At 53.5% G+C, this 18,801-nt stretch overlaps 1 protein-coding gene across 4 annotated transcripts in view; it reads right to left on the reverse strand.

Annotated features, from left to right (window-relative positions):
* AGPAT4 (1-acylglycerol-3-phosphate O-acyltransferase 4) overlaps positions 1-18,801 on the reverse strand; it is a 1,412,466-nt gene that overhangs the window by 14,645 nt on the left and 1,379,020 nt on the right. For all 4 annotated transcript variants that reach the window (XM_027551994.1, XM_027551993.1, XM_027551997.1 and 1 more), the window contains 2 exons: positions 15,220-15,389; positions 2,787-2,948 (listed from right to left, as the gene is read on the reverse strand). In XM_027551994.1, the coding sequence (XP_027407795.1) occupies positions 2,787-2,948; positions 15,220-15,389 (332 nt within the window). The remainder of the gene's footprint in view (positions 1-2,786; positions 2,949-15,219; positions 15,390-18,801) is intronic.

The following is an 18,801-nucleotide window of genomic DNA, read 5'->3' on the forward strand; positions in this document are numbered from 1 at the left end:
ATGCTTAGCCCCAAGGTCATACATGCAGCCTGGAGGTCATATGCACCATCCCCCAGCCACGCCACAGTCACACACAGCCCCACAGGAGCCTGAGGAAGTGACCAGGGCAGTGGTGGCCTGACAGCTGAGCCTGCCTCCCCTCAGGGCATGACCTCTGGCCCCCACGTCTATAGTGTTCAAGTCTGTGAGCTTCGAAGAGAGAGGGATTGTGTTTGAGGAGGCTCAGGAAGCAGAGGGATGAGTGTGTGTGTGACCAGGGCCCTTGAGTGTGTGAGTGTGACTGGGGCACCCCAAGTGTGTGTGAGTGTGACCATGGTACCCTGAGTGCGTGTGTGACTGGAGCACCTTGAGTGTGTGTGAGACCGGGGCTCCCTGAGTGTGAGTGTGAGACCAAGGCCCCTGAGTATGTGTGAGTGTGATTGGGGCACCCCAAGTGTGTGTGATCAAGGCCCCAGAGTGTCTTTAAGTGTGACCAGGCACCCCGAGTGTGTGAGTGTGACCAAGGCCCCTGAGTGTGTGTGTGTGACCAGGGCACCTCGAGTGTGTGTGTGACCAAGGCCCCTGAGGGTGTATGAGTGTTACTGGGGCACCCCAAGTGTGTGTGTGAGACCAAGGCCCCCAAGTGTGTGTGAGTATGACTGATCACCCCAAAAGTGTGTGTGTGGTCAGGCACCCTGAGAGTGTGAGTGTGACCAAGGCCCCTGCAAGTATGACCCAGGTGCCCAGAGAGTGTGTGACCAATCGCCCTGTGTGTGACCAAGGCCCCCCAAGTGTGTGTGAATGTGACTAATCTCCCCGAGAGTGTGACAGTGATCAGGCACCCCAAAAGCGTGAGTGTGACCAGGGCCCCCAAGTGTGTGTGAACATGACCTGGGCACCTCGAGTGTATGTGTGTGACCTAAGCACCCTGAGTGTGTGTGAGTGTGACCTGGGCACCCTGATTGCGTGTTTGATGATCTCCTCGAGTGTGTGTGAGTGTGACTGGATGGCAAGAGCATGTGTGATGTGATCAGGCATCCCAAGTGTGAGTGACTGTGACTGCTCCAAGAGTGCGTGAGTGTATTCAAGGCACCCTGAGTGCGTATGAGTGTGACCAGGGCCTCTGAGTGTGTGTGAGGATGACCTAGGCACCCCGAATATGTGTGAGTGTGACCTGGGCACCCCGAGCGTGTGTGTGACAATCACGCCGAGTGTGTGTGTGACCTGGGCACCCTGAGTGTGTGTGTAATGATCGCCCCAAGTGTGTGTGAGTATGACTGGATGCCCCAAGTGTGTGTGAATGTGATCAGGCACCCTGAATGTGAGTGAGTGTGACTGATTGCCTCGAGAGTGCATGAGTGTATTCAGGGCACCCCGAGTGTGTGTGTGACCTGGGCGCCCCAAGCATGTATGAGTGTGACCTAGGCACCCTGGGCGTGTGTGTGACAATCGCCCTGAGTGTGTGTGAGTGTGACCTAGGCACCCCGGGCGTGTGTGTGACGATCGCCCTGAGTGTGTGTGAGTGTGACCGGGGCTCCCTGGGCGTGTGTGTGACCAGGGCTCCCCAGGCATGTGTGTGACGATTGCCTGAGCGTGTGTGAATGTGACCAAGGCTCCCCAGGTGTATGTGTGATGACTGCCCCAAGTGTGTGTGAGTGTGACATAGGCACCCTGAGTGTGTGTGTGACGACTGCCCTGAGTGTGTGTGAGTGTGACTGGGGCTCCCCAGGCATGTGTGTGACGACTGCCCGAGCGTGTGTGAGTGTGACCAGGGCTCCCCAGGAGTGTATGTGATGATCGCCCCGAGTATGTGTGTGACGATCACCCCGGGCATGTGTGTGATGATCACCCCGAGTGTGTGTGTGACCTGGGCACCCTGAGTGTGTGTGTAATGATTGCCCTGAGTATGTATGAGTGTGACTGGATGCCACAAGTGTGTGTGAATGTGATCAGGCACCCTGAATGTGAGTGTGACTGACTGCCTTGAGAGTGCGTGAGTGTATTTGGGGCACCCCGAGTGTGTGTGTGACCTGGGTGCCCTGAGCATGTGTGAGTGTGACCTGGGCACCCCAGGCATGTGTGTGACGATCACCTGAGTGTGTGTGAGTGTGACTGGGGCTCCCTGGGCGTGTGTGTGACCAGGGCTCCCCAGGCGTGATTGTGATGATCGCCCCGAGTGTGTGTGAGTGTGACCTAGGCACCCCAGGCGTGTGTGTGATGATCGCCCTGAGTGTGTGTGAGTGTGACCTAGGCACCCCGGGCATGTGTGTGATGATCGCCCCGAGCATGTGTGAGTGTGATCTAGGCACCCTGAGTGTGTGTGTGACGATCGTCCGAGTATGTGTGAGTGTGGCCAGGGCTCTCCAGGTGTGTGTGTGACAATCGCCCTGAGTGTGTGTGAGTGTGACCTAGGCACCCTGAATATGTGTGTGACGATCACCCTGAGTGTGTGTGAGTGTGACCAGGGCTCCCCAGACGTATGTGTGACGATTGCCTGAGTGTGCGTGAGTGTGACCTAGGCACCCTGAGCATATGTGTGACTATCACCCGAGTGTGTGTGAGTGTGGCTGGGCCTCCCCAGGCGTGTATGTGATGATTGCCCCGAGTGTGTGTGTGTGTGTGACCTGGGCATCCTGAGTGTATGTGTGATGATCGCCCGAGTGAGTGTGTGACCTAGACAGCCTGAATGTGTGTGTGATGATCGCCCTGAGTGTGTGTGAGTGTGGCCGGGGCACCCCGGGGGTGTGTGTGACGATCGTTGGAGCGTGTGCGAGTGTGACCGGACGCCCCGAGGGCCGCGCACGTACAAAGTACTTCTCGGGGTAGTCCCGCAGGTGCAGGAGGCTCTCGGAGACAGTCTTGCGGTCCTGCTCCCACTTGCGCGTGCAGAAGACCATCTCGGTGAAGTACCACATCCAGCCGATGATGGGGACGTAGGCCAGCTCCTTCTTAGCCAGGACCTTGGAGCCCTGAAACAGAGAGGGGGAAGCCCAGGCATCCATGAAAGGGGGCATGAGGCCCTCCCCTGGGGCTGCCAGGGAGCTCCCTAGAAATAAGAGTGACCGTGCACTCCCAGCCCACAGAGACCACTTGTGTCTTGCCAAGACATGGAGGCAAGGAGCCACTGACCTGGCCGACCGCCCACCAGTCAGCTGGAGATCAAGGCCATGCCAGCCTTGCCCCACAAGTGAGGGGGCAAGGGCCAGGCTCTCTGGGGGGCGGACAGGCGTTCTGTGGGGAGGACAGGCTCTACAGTGGGTGGACAGGCTCTGTATGGGGAGGACAGGCTCTGTATGGGGAGGGGAGGCTCTCCCAGGGGAGGACAGGCTCTCTATGGGGAGGACAGGCTCTCATGGGGAGGGGAGGCTCTCCAGGGGGCGGCCAGGCTCTCCTGGGGGCGGACAGGCTCTCTATGGGGAGGACAGGCTCTGTATGGGGAGGGGAGGCTCTCTGGTGGGAGGACAGGCTCTCTGTGGGGAGGACAGGCTCTGTCTGGGGAGGCGAGGCTCTCCTGGGGGAGGACAGGCTCTCTATGGGGAGGACAGGCTCTCTGGGGGGCGGACAGGCTCTCTGGTGGGGGACAGGCTCTCTATGGGGGGACAGGCTCTCTATGGGGAGGACAGGCTCTCGGCAGGGGGGACAGGCTCTCTATGGGGAAGACAGGCTCTCTCTGCGGAGGGGAGGCTCTCCAGGGCTGGGGGCAGGCTCTCTATGGGGAGGGGAGGCTCTCTGGGGGGCAGACAGGCTCTCCGCGGGGGGTGGACAGGCTCTCTATGGGGAGGGGAAGCTCTCTATGGGGAGGCCAGGCTCTCTAAGGGGGTGGCCAGGCTCTCCGTGTGAAGGACAGGCTCTCCGTGTGAAGGACAGGCTCTCCGGGGGCGGGGTGAGGCACCCAGAGCGGTCGGGAACCCCGGGGTCACGGGGTGCCGCGTCATCCTTCACCGGCTCACGCAGGTGCCCGCCCCCAGGTGTGCTCCGCCTCGCACTCCTCCCTGCTCCTCAGTGCCCTTGCTGGCTCTGTGGGTGGGGGGACACCACTCTCCTTACAGACCAGGACAGCAGCCCAGTGGGGTCTCTGGGTCGGACGCTAGGAAACCAGGAGGTGAACTCAGATCCGTAGGGGTACTGGGCGCGCTCCACCTGTGCCCTGGCCAGAGCCTCGCCAAGGCTGCATGTGTGTAGGGATCTGGTTGGGGGGGAAGGGGCAGGGGACACACAAGACCAGCTTTGGATCTGAAAGACTGCGTTCTACTTTTTTGCCTCTAAGGTTGGAATTAACCAAGATGCTCCTAGAAACAGCCGTTATCCACCAATGGCAGAGATGATGGAGGCAGTGATACGGACCGGTGGTGGCCTTAGCTGTGACAAGTGTCTGGTTCTGCCCCTCCTATGAGGCCTGGAATAAAGAACGATACTCCACCACAATACTCCAAAACGATTTTCACTCTCTTTTCCTCAATACTCCCGTGACAGCTGCAAAGCTCAGCAGAGAGGCAATCCCCCAACCCACTCACGAGGGCCAGAAGAGAGGTGTAAACAGCCACCTGCTCCCTAGACCTTAGAAAAATAGCAAATATTCTAAAGGACATCAGTCCCGAATAATCAATGGAAGGACTGATGCTGAAGTTGAAGCTCTAATACTTTGGTCACCTGATGCAAAGAACTGACTCATTGGAAAAGACCCTGATGCTGGGAAAGATTGAAGGCAGGAGGAGAAGAGGATGACACAGGATGAGATGGTTGGATGGCATCACCGACTCAATGGACATGAGTCTGAGTAAACTCCAGGAGTTGGTGATGGACAGGGAAGCCTGGCGTGCTGCAGTCCATGGGGTTGCGAAGAGTCAGACACGACTGAGCGACTGAACGGAGCTGAATTTCCGCTTTGGGAGAAGAAAAAGCAAAATTACCTTTCAGGTGTCGCCTCGCTACGTTTTGACTCTGGTTCCAGTTTTCCCACGCACCAATTTCCACACCTGCAAATCCCCTCGAAGAGAACCAAGCCTGAAGAATTCCCTGGTGGTCCAGGGTTTAGGACTCCAAGCTCCAAATGCAAGGGACAAGGGTTCGACCCCTGGCTGGGTTACCAAGATCCTGCATGCCAATCAGAGCAGCCAAAACAAGCAAAAAATGGAAGAAAGGAAGGAACCGCGCCATAGAATCTGAGGGCCTGCCCCAGAGGACCAGAGGGAGGTCCCCGCAGGTGGGAGCACTCGCTGACAGAGGGCTGGGGGCTCACGGGGTGCCAGGCACACAGGTCACACTCTCTCCAGCTCACCACGCCCCTCGTGGAGGCCAGCTAAAGCCCAGCCCTTGTGTCCATGGATGGGTCTCAGGCCATGGGAGCCCCCCGGAGCCCCCCCACCCCGTCAGCCCGATTGTTCTCACGGCCCCTGCGCACAGCCTAGGGATGAAAACAAAACATCCTCACAATGAACTGAACATACCTTCGTGGCAGGTTAGGATTATTTAGAAAATCACATGTTCCTGAACTCTTTCCAAAAATAATCTGTGGCAACTTGAAGGACTTACAAACGTGATCTATCCTATAGCCAAGAATGTGTGTGCGCTTAGTCGCTCCAGTCGCGTCTGACTCTTTGCCACCCCATGGACTGCAGCCCGCCATGGTTCTCTGTCCATGGGATTCTCCGGTAAGAATATTGGAGTGGGTTGCCATGCCCTCCTCCAGGGGAATCTTTCAACCCAGTGGTTGAACCTGTGGCTCCTGCACTGCAGGCAGAGTCTTTACCACTGAGCCACAGCCAAGAGAAGGATCATATACTCCAGAGTAGCAGCCATGAGGTCTGGAGAAAGATCCTGTGTAGTAGATCACAGCTGTCTGCTGAGTACGGATACCCTCGGGGGAATTTCCTATTAGTAGAAATTAACCGTACCTCAATTTTTAAGAATTAAAGACTTCTATGAATCATGTTGTATATGATATATCATATCAAACAAGGGTAGCCGGTGGGCCAAATCTGCTCTGCCACCTGGTTTTATAAATAAAGTTTTATTGGGACACAGCTGCTCTCACATACACGTTGCCTACTGCTAGGAACATGGCTGCTTCCATGCTCCAGCAGAGCTGAAAAGTCATGACGGAGGCCACATGGCCATGAAGACTAAAATATTCAGCTTGAATAATTACACACTCAGTTCATCAACACTCTTGATTTATAGCCGATGAAATTTGTTTTCTATGAATATTTAATGGCTGGGAAAATGAAGTCTAACTTTTTTTTTTTTTAACGTAGACTCAAAGCTGAGTTAATAGTCTACTTGGAAAATGGTAAAAGCAGAGAAAAATAATAGTAACTATTGCTCGATAGTTAGACTAGAAGTGATTTTTAAATTTTGTTAGATTTTCCTGCTTCTCAATCGGAAAACTACTTTGCAGGGTCCCCTAACAACGCCCTTTTTAGGAAATGGCTGACATCAGCACATCTTTAGCCATTTGCTTCTGGAGCACAAGGCTCCGGATCAAAAACAGTCTGGTTATTTTTCATGAGAAACAGAACAGAGGAGCCATTTCCGGTTTTATGCGGAATTAGTCCATCTTTCAGCCTTAAAACCCTGGATGCTGTCGTTAGGCCTAGGCCTTGGTGTGGATCACATTCACTTGGTGGGCCTGAACTTTCCTGGCTGTATTAAGAGCAAAGTCATGCTTAACTGAAGCGTGGCTGTAAAGATCTAATGTTACATGGAGACACATAGAGAAAGCTCCTCACTGAGAACAGGACACACAGGTGTTCAATAATGTGTAGCTGTCATTGTCACCACCAGGCAGGCATGGCGGCTGAACGTCCCTTTTAACTCAACCCATTTCTTAAGCCAGGTTTGGAATGCAGTAATAACAATAATTATACTCAGTAGAGCACTCAGCGATAGGCCCTGGGCCAGGAGATTCACAGGAGCCAACTCATTTATGACCAAAAGACTTGAAATGTATACTATTTAAATATGCTTACAGTCCTCCAGGACACTTGATATGCTACCAGTGACATGACTCCCCCAGGCCAAGCAAAGGTTTCTGTGCCTTTAGGAAAGAAGGTACGAGAAAGTATATATCTGACTTTGACTCATTAAAGAAAAGCCAGAGGATTTTGTTTGATAAAAAAGAAAATTTGGAGTGTCTAACTCAGGACTATCCTTCAAAAATAAAGGGCACACTACCACTTCCAGAAATACACTTGGTTATGAGCTCAAGAAAAAAAAAAAGAAAAGGCGTTTCCTAGGTGGCTCAGGTGGTAAAGAATCCACCTGCAGTGCAGGAGACCTGGGTTCGATTCCTGGGTCAGGAAGATCCCCTGGAGAAGGGAATGGCTACCCACTCCAGTATTCTTGCCTGGAGAATCCCATGGACAGAGGAGCCTGGTGGGCTACAGTCCATGGGGTTGCACAGGGTCAGACAGGACTGAGCGACTAACACTGTTTTTTCATGAGCTCAAGATGCATCAGCACTGCCCAGGGACTCCTTTCCATGGCAACGATTCTCCCAGCACCCGGGATTAGAAGGGTTTTCACCTCGCCCCGATTCTCTCGGGGTCCTTATCTGTGTCATCCGGACCCCAGCTAGCCTGGCCCAGCTGGAGAACGTGCAGAGGCAGAAGGTGGCCCCCTGCCTCCTCCCAGAGCTGTGGGTGCCTGGAAGCAAAGCGGACAAAGCTTCGGATTAACTGATTAACCGGATGGGAGCAGGAGGGGAGGAGTCTCCCACAGACCCACCTGCGGGCACCCGAATCCGCCCTAACAGGGCTGACAGAGCCATGGCCGCGGGGGAACCCCTGGAGAGGGAAACAACACTTCTCCACATCGAGAAACTACTACCCTCTCTGGAACCAAGCGCCCATGAAGAAGCCGGGATGAAGGCAAATGCAAAGGGACCTTGTGGTTCGTAACAGTGATGGGAGACTGCAGCTGCACAGGACCCAGGGCCAGGAGAGCGGGTTAAATCCCACTCAGAGGACACTCCGTCTCTCCTGCGTCCTCCACACCTTACCCTACTTTCGTAAGGAAACTTTCAATGAGGGGAAACGGACTAGGGTCAAAGACATGAGTAATGACGCTGTGCCTACTTTGTGCTACGTGCTTGATGAGGGATTTGACATATAGGAGTGTAGTAGTGCGTGTGCTCAGTCATGTCTGAGTCTTTGCAACCCCGCGGACTGTAGCCCACCAAGCTTCTCTGTCCATGGGATTCTCCAGGCGAGAATACTGGAGCGGGTTGCCAGTTCCTCCTCCAGGGGATCTTCCCAACCCAGGGATCAAACCCGCATCTCTGTGTCTCCTACACTGGCAGGCAGATTCTTAACCACTGAGCCACCTGGGAAGCCATTTAAATATATATATATATTATATATATTCATGAAACTCTTAAATAGCATGAAATGGGAAGGGTTCACCGAGGTTCAGAAAAGTCAGATAACTTCTCCGAGGTCCTGGAGCTGGTGAATGTAGGGGCCAGGCTGCCAGTGACGTGGGCAGGTTTTGCATACCCCTCTGTCTCTGCCCTGCCACCCTTACCAGAGAACTGGAGCAAGCAGATGGAAACAGAAGTGTCTGTTCTAGACACCTGGGCCCACATTCATCTCTTAGGGCATCTCCTTTCTTGCTTAGTTCTACATGTTTGAAAAATAAAACACAGGAAACCTACAATTTGGGGGAATGTGATTGTTGATGGGAGGTTTATAGGAAGTAACGTTCATGTAGCCTTTCTGAACAAATTGGCATCGACATTCTTCTTTCAGAAATCCATGGTTAGAAAAGTGGTCCTTTTGGAATCAAACCCCAAGAAATGTGGGTTTTCAGACGCATGTGATCTGGCACAGGATGAACCATGTTTCCTGCCAGTGGTCAGAAGCATCCTGGAGAATTACACTGGAATACTGACATTCTGGGTTCAGTTCTTGATTTTCTCGGATTTTATGGTATCTCTTTTCTGACTTGGGTTAATAGGTTATGAAAGGTGGACTATAAAGAAAGCTGAGTGCCGAAGAATTGATGCTTTTGAACTGTGGTGTTGGAGAAGACTCTTGAGAGTCCCTTGGACTGCAAGGAGATCCAACCAGTCCATCCTAAAGGAGATCAGTCCTGGATGTTCATTGGACAGACTGATGCTGAAGCTGAAACTCTAATATTTTGGCCACTTGATGTGAAGAGCTGACTCATTTGAAAAGACCCTGATGCTGGGAAAGATTGAGGGCAGGAGGAGAAGGGGACAACAGAGGATGAGATGGTTGGATGGCATCACCGACTCAATGGACAAGAGTTTGGGTGAACTCCCGGAGTTGGTGGTGGACAGGGAGGCCTGGTGTGCTGCGGTTCATGGGGTTGCAAAGAGTCGGACATGACTGAGTGACTGAACTGAACTGAATAGGTTCAAAATCACCCCGCAGTGACCTTGAGCAGGCAGCAGGAATGCTGATCTGGACCCTTGGCCACAGCAGGAAGAGTCGGTCAGCAGAGCCTGGGACCACGGCAGCTGGCCACACCCTCCCCGGGCTCTCCCTCCAGCTGCCTCCATCCCCTGCCTCTTGTTTCTTCCTTTACCTCCGTCTCTTATCTCCTCCTAAAACCACCCGCCTCCTTCAAGGCCTGGGCCCGGAGTCATCACGGTCTGGGACGTTTCTCCATCCCTGGGCACAGCAGTCCATGTGCTGGTACTGACGAAATGTTATTTTCCAGTTGTTAAAACACTGAGGTCCTTCCCCACAGGTTGGTAAACAGAGCTACCCCCGAACTCGCCCCTCAGAGTTCACCTGTACCACCGTGACCCAGCTCCTCCCGGGACCTCTGTTTCCTGGCAGACAAAGGGGTGACACTCAGAATGACCCCCTGAAGCCGCCAGATGGCTGAGTGGTCAAATATCACACACGCACAGGGCGCCCCACGTGGACACGATCCCCCGCATTACGGTTCAGTGCCTGTGTCGCGTGGTCTTATGTGACACCTCATTGCCTCTCTGTATGATCTGAAGTCACTGAGAGCTTTCCACGCATCCTTGACCCGCCATCCTACCCAGCACAGTGACTTCCGCAGAAAACCTACGCAATCCGCTTGTTGGGTAAACGTCTGGAAGACGCATCAGTTGCCCTCATCGACATCTGCATCCTCGTGCCTGGAAGGCGCTGGGGAGCTTCGAGAGGGCCCGCTGCTTAGGAATCAGAGTTCCCTTCTCCTCCTTCCGCTCCTCCTGCACGTAGACACGTGACAGGAACTCAATCTATTTTCAGGTGGAGCTGTAATAGATCATGTTAGAGGAGCCTGGCGGGCTGCAGTCCATGGGGTCACAAAAGAGGCGGACAACAGCGACAGATGGAAACGCGAGGCTGGAGGCTGAAAGGGGTGGCGGGCAGCCTCCACGATGGCCCCCCTGATCCTTGTCTCTGGGTACTTCTGGGCACCTCCTTGCAGCCCCGCCTGCTTCCTGGGGGGAGCGGGGCTCATGGACTCCCCTATCGGGCAAAAGTTTGCGTTACAAGAAGGCTGTGGCTTCTCCCTCACTCGGGTGTTTTCTCCCACCCAGCTCGTATTGCTCCCCTGGGGATCAGAGGTGCCTGAGCAGAGACCCAGGCGGGAGGGTCACCCTGGCCACAAACGGGGCGAACCTGGACGCGGGTCCCTGCACAGCAAGCCTTCAGATGTCACCACCACCCAGCCCCGGAGGGACCCCGCCACGACCCCCCCGGAGCTGAGCCGGGATCTTGGGCCACTCGAGCCGGGATCTTGGGCCACTCAAACCGTGACACTTTGCGTTTGTTTTGAGCCACTACATTCGGGGCTTGTCACCTGCTGTAGATGACTAACACCCAGGGCTTCTTTAAAGACCCGAACACAACATCCCAGTTGGCCTCTGGGGTAACCGCCAAGCCACAGTGACCCCAGCAGATAAAAATGGACACAAACAGCTGCCTTTACGGAGAGCTTCCCAGGCCCTGGAGCTGCTCAAAGACCCGACAAACACCATCTTAGGCAACCTTCAGGGCCACTGTGAAGGAGCCGATGCATATTTTTACTGCAGCAGAAACATAAAACAGACCCGAAGCTTCAGAAGTCATAACTCTTGCATTGCACACCCTGGCCCATCCACACACCACACTCACTCAGGGCGGAACAAGTCAGTGAATCCCTTAAAGACCATGACCAGGGCCCATGCCAGCCCTCCAGCTCTAAGGGAACCAGAGTCACAGGGACAGGACCCTAGAATGACCAAATGGGGGAAAAGGTCATAAAAGACTGGAAGGCCTCCCCTTTTTTCTCTTTTTTTAAAAGAATCCCATTGCTTTCTCCCCAAATCCAATTTCACATTTACTAACTCTCCTCTCAAGAATTTCAGGACTCCTCAGTTGGCATTATTGGTGAAGAACCCGCCTGCCAGTGTAGAAGATGCAAGAGATGTGGGTTTGATCCCTGGGTTGGAAAGATCCCCTGGAGGAGGAAATGGCAACTCACTCCAGTATTCTTGCCTGAAGAATCCCATGGACAGAGAAGCCTGGTGGGCTACAGTCCAAAGGGTCGCAAAGAGTCAGACACGACTGAAGCAACTGAGGCCACATGCAAGAATGTCTTTGAATTTCACTCACTTCAATTTCAACTCACTTCCTCTTGGGCTGTTACGTGTGAAGATGAAAAATGCCTCATCAGGAACCTTCCTTATTATGTCCCTTCTCTTCTAAAATGCAAACTTCTTAGACTCCAGAAGGATCTCAACATCATGTGTTACTTTAAAAAAAAAGGGAAGAATCAGGTCAGTGTTTCTGAAGGTCAATTAAGACAGAAGCACCGCTGCACCATCCCTATAACGAGATGCTGCCTGGTTCCTTTCCAGGGTAGAAGGAGAGAATGGGCATCTTTGGAAAGGAGCCAGGCAGCTCCTCCTCCAGCCTCACGCCCTCCAGGCAGACCTCAGCTGCTCTGGGAGACACAAATGGATGGTAACTGTTCCCTGCTTGGGAGAGAAAACGTCCCCCATCCCCGTCCTTGCCCCGCGGGAGAACAGTCTGCCGACTTCCACCTTCACGGGCATCCTGTCTCATCCCCTCAGCGCCTCTGCCAGCACGTGGCTTCATCAGCATTTGTGCAGACAGCTATGGTGGCCACAGCACCCGCTGTTTCCCCAGTGCTGGGCGGCGGGGAGACGTGGTCACTTGCTGCCTCCCCCCAATCCTCCACTTCTGACGCCAACTCCAGGGCCCCAGAGAACATCTCAGCAAGAATCCAGACAACCTGCCGGCCCCCAGAGCAGGGATGCCTGGGCTCCTGCGAGGACGGAAACTGCATCGTCCCAGCCAAGGTCCTGAGACCTGCCTATCCAACCCTGGGTGGGACTCCTAAAACTCCTGAACAGTCTCCAGACCGAGGGGCAAGGCTCGTGTAACGTGCTTGCAACCTTAGTTGTTTGGTTTCTAAGAGAGAAACGCAATCCGATCGCAGTGGTATTCATTCAGGAAGTCAGGGCTGGAGATGAGCGGTCCCCATGTCGTGGGCTGGACGATCACTCTGCTGGGGAAACCAGGATTTCAGAGTCTCTGCTAGAAAAATGCTCAAGGGCGCTGATAGTCACCGCTCCACAGAAGCCTCCTCTTCTCAATCCTGGGCCCCCTGTAGTCCCGGGTCCGCTCTCCATGGGTAACTTCCCCTCCAAGCACCCCGTGGGGCCCACCCTCTTCGCTGTGTGGCGCCCCTCCCTGTGGCTGCTGATTCTGTTTCCCTGAGCATCTCTGTGTTCCTGCTTCCTTAGTCCTGCTCCATCCCCGACCCTGTGAAGGTGCTGAGGGTTTTCTCTCTTCAGAAGGAGTTGGAGGTGGGGGAGGAGACAAGACTAGAAACGTTCCCTCCCCGGGTTGCCCTGGTCATTTTCTGACACAGAGGGGACCGCCCACCACCACCAGCCACCCCTCACCACTCCCCAGCTTTTCCTCTTAATACCGTCCAAGAGGAAAGAGAAGCAACTCAGAAATCGAGAGTTACTAATTCCCATCCTGGGGCACATTCTTTACCCAAACTGAGGCCCTGGCCATCTATGTATAAGAAATAAATGGTGAACAATGATCATACCATGTGGATTGGAAGCAGCACAAATCCAGCGAAATATGCACAGGAGAAGCCCAAGGTCATAAAGCCACCAGGGGAACCACAGGTACGGGAAAGCACCTCTAAGTTCAACAGCTTGCTGTTGCCTCAAATTACACATCTCACATCCTAAGCGTGGACACACCCAAGCCGCCTGGGAAGCCGAGAAAATCAACAGCTGCCCCCAGACTTCGCTTGAAGAACGGGTGTCCTGGGAAGCCTCGCTTGAAGGCTTGTACCTCTAGTTCCAGTCAGGATGCGAGGACACCCCAGACCCGCTCCTGTGAGGGAGGAGGGTCTGTGTTCATGATGGGGCTCGGGTTAGGGTGGTTTTTCTCTCCTCTCAGAGAGAATAAAGCCACAGAAATGCAGCTAAGAGCTCTGCCCGAGGCCTCCACAGCAGAAAAAGGTGGATACTCGAATCTCTGGTTTTGTTCCTGAAAACAAAGTGCACACACACGCACACACAGGTCTGCACAGACATCATGTCAGAACAAACAGGAAAACAGAAAACTGCTGGCGAGCAGGCCTGTCCGTTCCTGGAAGCCCCTTCAGCACACTCAGCCCCAGGCAATCCAGTTTTCTACAAGTCTTCAGGTAGCAGCAGAGACTCAACTGTTTCCATCTCTTGAAAAACTGCTAACAACTTTAGTTTAATGGCATGACAACCAATATTTGTCCCAGAGACATTATTGGAACCTGTTTTCAAGTATATTTCCTTCTCTCTCCTTTTGCCCAATATTTTTTTTAAGAAAAGAAAATAAATATAAAAAAATATATATTTATTTAAAAAATAAATAAGGTTACTGAGAACCTGTTAGCCAAGGGTCTTTCCAGCAGGCAGACAGCAACAAGACCCAAGGTTCCAAAGTCACTCTGGACCCACAGGCCACCAGGGACTGGACACACGGAGACCGTCCCTGGGGAATCTGATTCTTGGTCTGCTCCACTCTGCATGGTCTTCAGACTCCTGCCTTCTCCGCACTGTGGTTCTGTCTACACGGGCCACCAAAAACAAGCACACTGTGCGCAGCCCCCCTGAGTCTTCGGGGGCTGATCTAGGTGCCACACGGGACCCCCAAGTTCTGCTGTGAGCCTCTCCCAGCCCTGGGCAGTATCTGCCACCCTTCCTGTAGGGACACCTGAGCCCGAGGGCCTGGTACCTGCTCGGAGCTCAACCATCACTCCTCACTGCGCTCACCATGATAGGAGTCAGTGGAGAGGCCCAGTCCCTAAGGCAGGCAAGAGGCCAAACGAGTTGGAGAAAAGCAGGATTTCATATTCATTCAGAATGCTGAAGGTCACACGCCCTGGCATTGGCATTCAGCTTTCTCAGGCCCATGAAGGTGGACATTTCGGAGGCGAATGCTGCCTGTGACTCAGGGAGCCAGCAGAGCACAGAGATTAAAAAAACGAAGCTGTCGCAGGGCACCGGGGCTGAGCTCCCTGCGGTCTCCCGCAAATTCCCACTGGCGATTTCGGGTATGGTATGTCTATGCTTCAGTGCTACTCTCTCGATTCGTCCCCCCTCTCCTTCCCCCACTGTGCCCACAAGTCTGTTCTCTGCGTCTCTATTCCTGCCCTGCAATAGGTTCATCCATACCATCTTTCTAGATTCCATATATATGCATTAATATACCATATTCGTTTTTCTCTTTCTGACTTACTTCACTCTGTATACCAGGCTGGGGAGCGAGGTTCAAGAGGGAGGAGATGTATGTGTACCCGTGGCTGATTCATGCTGATGTGCGGCAGAAACCAACATAATATTGTAATTATCCCCCAATTAAAAATAAATAAATTGAAATAAATAAAAGGGAGGGAAAAGAATATGAAGGTGGACGAGATAAAACTCAAATCGACTTAACAGTTGTGTGATCTGGAGCAGGGTAGTGAAGTGTAGAGTTTATATAAGGGCAGGTTCCTGACTCCCAAATGTTTCCACAAGGGTTAAATAAATTAATTGTTGGTAAAATGCCCAGCACACCGTCACTGATGAATAAATATGATCCTTGCTCACAGCAGATGTTCATCTTGATTCTGAGCAAGAAGGAAAAGCAGTCAGTTAACATTTCAACAAGCCTATTAATGCTGCTGCAAGCGCTGAACGACTGAGAGTAAAGGGCCAGTTATGATGTTGGACAAAAGAGGTGTGCGGGTCTGACTTACCCCTAAGACCCCAAAGCGCTCAGCCAGGCTCCAGCCGCAGAGAAAGTCGATTTCAAACTTGTGGTTCAGAACGACAATGGCGTTTTCCTTCCCGTACTTGGGGTAGGCGCGGGGGTCCGTGTAGATGACACACTCCGTACCCGACCACCACTCCAGCAGCATCACCAGCTCTGGAACAGAGAGACAGACAGGCCTTTATTTCATGCACCTCTGCGACCAGAGCTCTGGACCCCCGGGACAGGTTGGCACAGCAAGGCTCTGCCTTCCTAGCTGGAAGGGAAAGCAACTTCGAGGGGTCAAATGCAGGATGGTTTCAGCCAAGATCCCAATCCTTGACAGGGTTTAGAAAGAGAAGGAAAAAAAGAAAAAACAGAAGAGAAAACTCCACAAGTCTCCAGGGGAGGAGAGGAAGCTTTGAGAAGGCAAATGACTTGCAATCCTTGATTAAGTACCTTGGGGAAAAGTAAATCTGAAAGCCTGAATCCATGCCCTGGTGTTTACAGAGCTCTGAAGGGCAGCAGGAGGCGAGATACAGAATTATTAACGTTCTACGAAATGACTAATTGGGACACTTATACACTCCATCCAAAGAACACTAAATACCCAATTTTTCTCTCCCGTGAACGATGCTGGAATGTACCGGGAATGATGAAGCCCTGCGGGGAAATAGCAGCACCTGAAGGGCCAGGATGAATTAGGGTCATTCCCTCGTGGGCCTCAATGAAACTATAAAAACATTTTTAAAAGAGCTTGTGAAAACGGAAAAGTCCTTTTTCGGGCAATAATGACCAACTTGCCATTTTTTTCTTCAGTGATACCTCTAAATCAGGGGACCAACTCCCCACCTGGTGCCCTGAGGACAAGCCTTTATGGTAGAAATTGTCCAGAAGAACAGCGGAACCTCGGCAATTCCAAGTACAGCTAAAGAGCAGCTTTGCACTGGAATGCTACAGTTAAGTGTGTTCAGCAGGTGGGCAGGTGGGTGGCTGAGGGAGCCCTCTGGGAAGGATGGCTTAGTCGCTCAGCTGACTGCCAGCATTTTCATAGTGACGCGAACACTGTTATAATAAAGGGTTCTGTGAGCACGCTCAGTCTCCAAGTCGTGTCACATTCTTTGTGATCCCATGGACCGTAGCCTGCCAGGCTCCTCTCAGTTCAGTTCAGTTCAGTCGGTCAGTTCTGTCCGACTTTTTGCGACCCCATGAACTGCAGCACGCCAGGCCTCCCGGTCCATCACCAACTCCCAGAGTTTACTCAAACTCGTGTCCATCGAGTTGGTGATGCCATCCAGCCATCTCATCCTCTGTTGTCCCCTTCTCCTTCCGCCTGCAATCTTTCCCAGCATCAGAGTCTTTTCAAATGAGTCAGTTCTTTCCATCAGGTGGCCAAAGCATTAGAGCATCAGCTTCAGCATCAATCCTTCCAATGAACACCCAGGACTGATCTCCTTTAGGATGATGGACTGGTTGGATCTCCTTGGAGAAGGGAATAGAAAACCATTTCAGTATTCTTGCCTTGAGAACCCCATGAACAGACTCCACTCTCAATGGGATTTTTCATCAAGAATACCAGAATGGGTTGATATTTCCTCCTCCAGGGGATATTCCCAACCCAGGGATTGAACCTGCATCTCTTGTGTCTGCTGCATTGCAGCTGGATTCTTGTACCCACTGAGCCACTGGGGAAGCCCTGTGAAGGACATGCCCCTTTTTATCACCACTTAGAGGTATATGTCGGGCACTCACTCACTCATCACCTGCCCCAGCACATGCACACAGGCACGCCCACACACGCACCCCTGCATGCACACACACACACACACACACACACACAAAGCCCAGCCAAGCCTCACAAATAAAAGGCTGGACTTGCTGCCCTTGGAAGTCTCTCTCTCCTTGAGGCTGGAGACCGGCAATGAGGTGCTGGAGCCAGAACTCTCTGGAAGGCACTACAGTCTAGTTTCTAAGCCCGAGCCCTCTGGGGCTTTGGACAGGTGAACCCCGAGGCACCCCAGCCTCCTAATCTTGGAAGGGGTGGCCTCAGGGGCTTTTGTGAGAAGCGATGGGTGTCACATACAACAGGCTCTCTGTGCAGAGCACGTGCTGGGCCCCCAGCAGACCCAGGCTTCACTGCCCACCCGTGTCATCAGAAAACAAACCAGAACACACCCCCTACTGAACACCATAGAGTCTGCCTGTTCCTAGAGCTGAGAAAATGCCGAGCCCCCAGGCAGCTGTCCTCCAGGGGCAGCAAGCCCGGGGGAGCCATCGGGGGAGGGAGGGGGACGGGTCCAACCCATCCCGGTACCGTTCACGGGGGTGGACAATCCCAGGGCAGAGCCGCATCCAGAGGCCGCCAGGTCAAGTGGGACGGCTCCCGGGACGCCTCCGGCCGCCACCTCCTGAAGGCCTCTCTGGGCCCTGCTGCTCCAAGTCCAGGGCAGGCCGGGTCTGCTTCCACTTGCCCAGTCCCTTCCAGGGTACTCATCGCACCCTGTGACATGGTGCGATGACCCCCTGCCCCCCCTACAGGCCACAGGCCCCGCGAGGCACAGACCCTAACCTCAGCCTTTCACCCCAGGACCCAGCACGGTGCGGGCACATGTCTGCTTCCAGCAAACACCGTCTGGTGGCCAGACGTGTGTAGGCAGAATATGCCAGGAGGCTGGAAGTGTGGCCACACGCCTGGGTGGCTCCCGGGGTCCCAGCCTCAGAGCCTGTGACCCAGGGAGCAGATAGCCTCATACCAAGAGGCGGCGAGACTGGGAGGGCAGAGGTGCTGCCTGGGACAGATGCTGTGCATGGATCTGGGGGCCAGGATCCTGTGCCAGGGGCACCACTCGACGGCTTTAAGACTTCCCGGTCTGTTTGGCAACGTCCCAGAAGCCTCAGCATCTTTGTGAATCCAGACAGGAAAAGCTGCTGGAGGTGCGATGGCTATGACAGCAGATTCTGTGGTCAAGGCGCCCAGAGTGATTCTGCACACACACGGGATGGTGAGCAGCCAGCTCCCGTGACTGTTACACACACGGCCCCCTGGACAGCAGGCATGGCTCTGTGACCACCAAGGGGAAGCGGGAAGGAGTGGAGAGGGGGACAGAGTCACAGCGGCTTCCGCACCAGGGTGGGCGGTCGTGATTTATGGTTGCACCACAGAGGCCGTGAGGCGTCACCGGAGCATTTCTTACAGAGGCCGCGGCAGCACCGAATCTGCGTTCTGAAAAGAGCATTCAGGCTCGAGCGGGTGCAGAGGAGAAGCAGAGGGGCCCGTGAGGGGTGGCTGCAGAGGCCCAGGGAGAGGCGATGACAGCTGGGCCAGGTGGGGACCAGGGGAGGCCAGGATCCCCACCTCGCCTCAACAGGCTGGAGTTACTCAACTCAACACTGAAATCTCACCGGATAAAAGGTCTTCCTTTTTCCTCCTAAGGGGTTTCATTTTTTTTTTAATTAACAAGAAATGTATTTATAGTCATAATGAACAATAATTCAATTAATCCAGAAGAATTTAGAGGAAACTGCGCCATTCCCCTTGAGGGCCCTAAGGCATGTCTATCCAAATCCCCTTTCTGGTGTGTTTCCAGTT

Source organism: Bos indicus x Bos taurus, chromosome 9, assembly GCF_003369695.1.
Source record: "Bos indicus x Bos taurus breed Angus x Brahman F1 hybrid chromosome 9, Bos_hybrid_MaternalHap_v2.0, whole genome shotgun sequence".
Lineage (NCBI taxonomy): Eukaryota > Metazoa > Chordata > Mammalia > Artiodactyla > Bovidae > Bos > Bos indicus x Bos taurus.